The sequence below is a fragment of the Chaetura pelagica genome, unplaced genomic scaffold, assembly GCF_000747805.2.
Source record: "Chaetura pelagica isolate M959 unplaced genomic scaffold, ChaPel_1.0 scaffold290, whole genome shotgun sequence".
Classification (NCBI taxonomy): Eukaryota; Metazoa; Chordata; class Aves; order Apodiformes; family Apodidae; genus Chaetura; species Chaetura pelagica.
The window spans coordinates 124,953-129,393 of record NW_009951792.1 but is presented as its reverse complement, the minus strand read 5'-3'; the positions used below and the strand labels follow the sequence as shown (position 1 = coordinate 129,393).

The 4,441-nt window shown below is 58.6% G+C and overlaps 1 protein-coding gene across 1 annotated transcript; it reads right to left on the bottom strand.

Annotated features, from left to right (window-relative positions):
• Nucleotides 1-988: 988 nt before the first annotated feature.
• Nucleotides 989-2,174, bottom strand: PRR22 (proline rich 22). Its single transcript, XM_010001475.1, has 2 exons — nt 2,147-2,174; nt 989-1,647 (listed from the first exon to the last, which is right to left on the bottom strand). The coding sequence occupies exons 1-2, from the start codon at nt 2,172-2,174 to the stop codon at nt 989-991; spliced, it is 687 nt and encodes a 228-aa protein (XP_009999777.1).
• Between the last annotated feature and the right edge of the window lie 2,267 nt (nt 2,175-4,441).

Below are 4,441 nucleotides of genomic sequence, written 5' to 3'. Positions count from 1 at the left end.
GTGCCCAGAGACCTCCAGACATCCCCTCCCCTGTCCCCCCATGCCCTCATCCATCTCCTCCCCGTTCTCATGTCTCCTTTCCCCCATGTCCTGTCCCCTCAAACTGGATCTCTAATGTAAAGATGAGACTCCCGTGAGTTAAATCTGATGAGCAAGGAAGACAAACCCAGATATGAAGCTCCCACCAAGCACCACGTGCAGTCCCTGGGGGGGGTGAGGAGGGGAGGGGTGATGGGATGAGATCCTGGGGGGCAAAGCTGGCTGGGGTGCTCCCTGGGAGGTGCAGGAGGTTCTGCTGTACCTGCCCTCGCAGTTACCCAGAGTGGGGCTTGTTGGGGCACACGCCAACCTGGGAGACCCATCCCCACGGCCATCATGATGGTTTGGTTTTTCATCCCAGTGACTTCCCACACCAACAATTTCCTGTCCTTGGGATGACTTCCCATCCTCCACCATGATTTCCCAACCCTGTGGTGGCTTCCCATCCCAGTGGTGCTTTCCAATTCCCTCTATGGTTTCTCATCCCAACAATGATTTCTCAGGTCTATGTTGTTTTCCTGTCCCAACAATCTCCCATCTCCACGATGGTTTCCCAACCTAAGGTTTTCCCCATCCCAATCATCTCCCATCCCAGTGATGGTTTCCAAATCCACTGGTTTCCCATCCTAGTCATTTCCATCCCCATGATGGTTTTACCACCATGATGACAGTATCTAAGCCCAATGATGGTTTTCCCATCCCAACAATCTCCCGTTCCCATTATGACCTCCCGTTCCAATGAATCCCCATCCTCACGATGGTTTCCCAGCCCAAGGAGAAACAGCTTTTCAAGGAAAAAAAAAAAAAAAGTAAATATGTAATGAATGTATTATCATATATCAGCACTGCACCCCCTACCCCAAAGGCACTCGCCCCCATCCCATCCCTGTGGTTCTCATCCCCCCTCCCACCCCAGCCAGATGCTTTTCTGCTTCTTCTTCCTCCTTTTCTAGGCTCCCGTGCTTTCTATGTCGCTCCTGCCAGGCTGGGGTGGTGATAGGTCCCCCCATGGCTCCTGGGGCTCCAGCTCCATGACAAATTCTGCAAGGCTGAGGACGGAGTTGGCAGTCTCGGGGACGCTGTAGTCGGGGTACAGCAGCTCATCGGGCAGCGAGAGGGAGGCAAAGTCACAGGGAGGGGCAGCTCTGCCGGCGCCACCAGAGTCCCCAGGCACAGGGACACTGCTGGGTCGGTCCTGGCTGACTAGGGAGCAGCCCAGCAGCGTCTCCTCCACCAGTGCAGTGTCACTTGCTGGGTCCCCAAGGGCTTGGATGTGGGGGCCAGCACAGGAGCTGGGGGGGACATCCCCACCCGGGGGGACATTGTTGCCCTGGGAGACGTCCCAGCCCTGGGTTGGCCCCGTGGGAGTGGCTGTGTCAGGGATGCTGAGCTGCACAGCCTGTCCCTGGATGTCCTGTTGGCTGGTCCTAGGGGCTGTCCAGGCCAGGGGGGTCACCCAGCCCCTGAGGCCCCCCAGGACAGCCCCTGGCAGAGCAGCAGTGCAGTGGCCTGGAGTGGAGGTGGCCGGTGGTGGCAGGTTGGTGGTAGTCCATTGGATGTGGAAGAGCCGGGGGTCGAAAAAGCAGCCACATGGAGCCCTCTGCAGCCCTGGGTGGGTGGGGGGAGCCGTGCTGGGCCAGGGGGACTGGCCAGGGGCACCCACCAAGCTGCAGGTCAGGAGCTGGTGGCCTGGGCACTCCTAAGGGTGAGCTGCTGTGCCCGAGGGATGGTGAAACGGGAGAGATGGCCTCAAGGATTTGGGATATTCCCTGGAAATGGGATTGACCAGGCACACACACCCCAGGAGAGGGCAGGGACCCCCGAGCCATCACTGCAAGAGGATATGGGGGTGCTGAGCTGGTGATGTGGGAGTGCTGGGAGTGGAGGATGCTGGAGGTGCTGGGGTGCCGGAGCAGATGAGGTGCCATACCTGCTGGGGGTGCCCAGGGTGCCCCCCACACCCGAGATGCTCCAGCTGCAGGGAGGGGCTGTGCCTGCCCTGGCACTGGGTACATGTTGACTGAGCCTGGAAGAGGGACAGGAGCTAGAGGTCACCTCCAGTTGTGTCCCCAGGTCTGGTTCCCAGGCTGCAGGAGTTGGTCCCTACCTCGAGGGTTGCAGGTTTCAGGGAGCATGAGGGGCTGGGGGACCAGAGGGACTTGGGGGCTGTGCTGGGGTACCCACTGCCGTGGCTGCACCATGGCTCTGTCTGTCTGATGGTTGCTAAGGACTCTCTGGTGCATAGAATGTGGGGGCTCCCAGAGTTCCATCCACCCCAACAGCCCCCCCAGGATGGAAAGGAGGTGGGGGGGCCGGGGCTCTCAGAGACTGTTGATGGCAGTGCCTTTGGCTGGAGGCCCTTGGTTCCTTCCCAGAGCTGAAACATCCCTGGGGTTAGGGTCTGGGAGGGCATAGGCTGGACAGGGGGTGGGGGCTGCCCTGTGGGGAGGAGACAGGGTGGCATGGGGAGCCCTGACAGTCACCATAGGGTGGTTGAGCCTCTCAGGGAGGATGAGAGGATGGAATCAAAGCAGAAGTTGTAGCAGGGTCTGCTCCTGACCACCCAGCCAGCATGGTGACCCCCAGGAGTTCATCTGCAGGCCACGAGGAGAGGTTTCTGGGTTGGGAGCCCTTGTCCTTCAGGGGGAATTCCAGTTCCCCACCACCAGCTGGGAACACTACATTGCTGGGACCAGCAGGTCTGTGAAATTCCTGGGGGAGAGATGATCTTGTTCCAAGTACTCAGAAGCCAAGCAGGAACTTGCCAGCTGGGAATGGAGAAGGACTGGTGGGAGACTGGATGGTCTTGGCCACAGTGATAATGGAAACCGTGCTTCCCTCAGCCTCTTCTGGGAAGACTTGTGCTCTGGATAAAATAATTTAAATATTTCTATCATTGTTTACATATTGCTTCAATCATAGAGTCATAGGGGTTGGAGGGGCCCCTGGAGATCATCACGTCCTCCCCCCTGCCACGGCAGGAACACCCCAGGCAGGTCACACAGTCCTGCATCCAGGTGGGTCTGGAAAGTCTCCAGAGGAGACTCCACAACCTCTCTGGGCAGCCTGTCCCAGGGCTCTGTCACTCTCACAGGAAAGAAGTTTCTCCTCATGTTGAGGTGTGTTAGTCCAGGTGGCAGAGTAAAAGTTTTAACTGAGGTTTCATCACAAGACCACACCTCGAGTTCCAGTTTGAGGCCTGAGGCCTCCTCGCTCCAGCTGCTCCTGCTAAGTCACTTACCTCAAGCAGTTTCTAGTTCGCCCAAATCTTCAACATTAATGCAATTAATTCCAACAATTTGATCAATATATAATCTGCTCATCAATCCGCCCCCAAATGTTCAAAGACAGATATTCAATCAATCAAATCACTTTCCAATGGAGTTTCAGCAGTTTAATTTTTTAATAACACATTTTAATGAGCTATTAAATTGCCATGTACTTCAGTCTGCACTGTAGTTCCTTTCTAATCAGTGCTGATTATCAAGATATTTGTATCTGGCAAACCTGCTCTTGTTTCATCTCCTCCTGCAGCTCAAGCTTCAGGTGCCCTTGGGTCCCTTTCCAGCTTTTGGGATGCAGGGAAATGGCCCTTAGGGCCTTGGCCATGGCTCCTCCCAGCACCATCCAGGGGCTCCTGCCTCAGTTTCCCCCCGACTCATCCAGTGGGGGCCAATGGGGCTCCCAGGTGTAACGGGACGTGGGATGGAGGGGCCACAGGGTTCTCTGCTACAGCATGAGAGGCTGAAAGGGGCAAGGGGACACCTCCCCACCCCCATCCCCCAGGGCCTTGCTGTACTCCCTCTGCCCAGCACCAACACATGGCCAGGACCACAGGGCGTGCAGGGACACAGGACGGACTCTGTCCCAGCGATGCAGGGGCAGCGGGTCACCCTGTCCCCTCCCCCCGGCTGGTGCCATCCACAGTCCCGTGTCATCAGTGGCCCATGCCACGATGGCCCCAATGGCCCAGCCCCGGATGGCACCGCGCTGACCAGTGCCTGGCACAGCCCCCAGCTGGACTCAGCACCAGACACAGCACCGGGGAGCTGCTGAGCCGTGGATCCGTCCGGGCAACGGTCAGTCTGAGAGGGCAACGGGCCCTGGGGACACACGTGCACACCCAGCGTGAGCCAGAGCTGTGGCCGGTCCCCATGGACACCGGGTTGGGTCCCCGTGTGAGGCCTGGGTGCCACAGGGCTTGGCTGGTGCCCTGGGGTCAGTGCTGGAACTGGGCGTGGGGCCCCCCTGGAGCCAGAACATGGCCTGGGGGTGATGCCAGGTCACAGCCCGGTGCCCCCAGCCCAGCGCTGTGCCCGGGGTTGTCAGACTCTAGTGCCTACCGCTCCCTGGTGCGGGGCTGTGCCGGGGCCGTGCTGGGCTGAGCTCAGAGCCGGGCCAT

What these genes read in the sequence shown, in the direction of transcription:
- PRR22 (XM_010001475.1), bottom strand. Translation starts at nt 2,174, where the DNA reads ATGCTCCCTGAAACCTGCAACCCTCGAG. An exon ending in TGAAACCTGCAACCCTCGAG is followed by an intron (nt 1,648 to 2,146) that starts GTAGGGACCAAC and finishes CCACCCACCCAG; the next exon opens with GGCTGCAGAGGGCTCCATGT.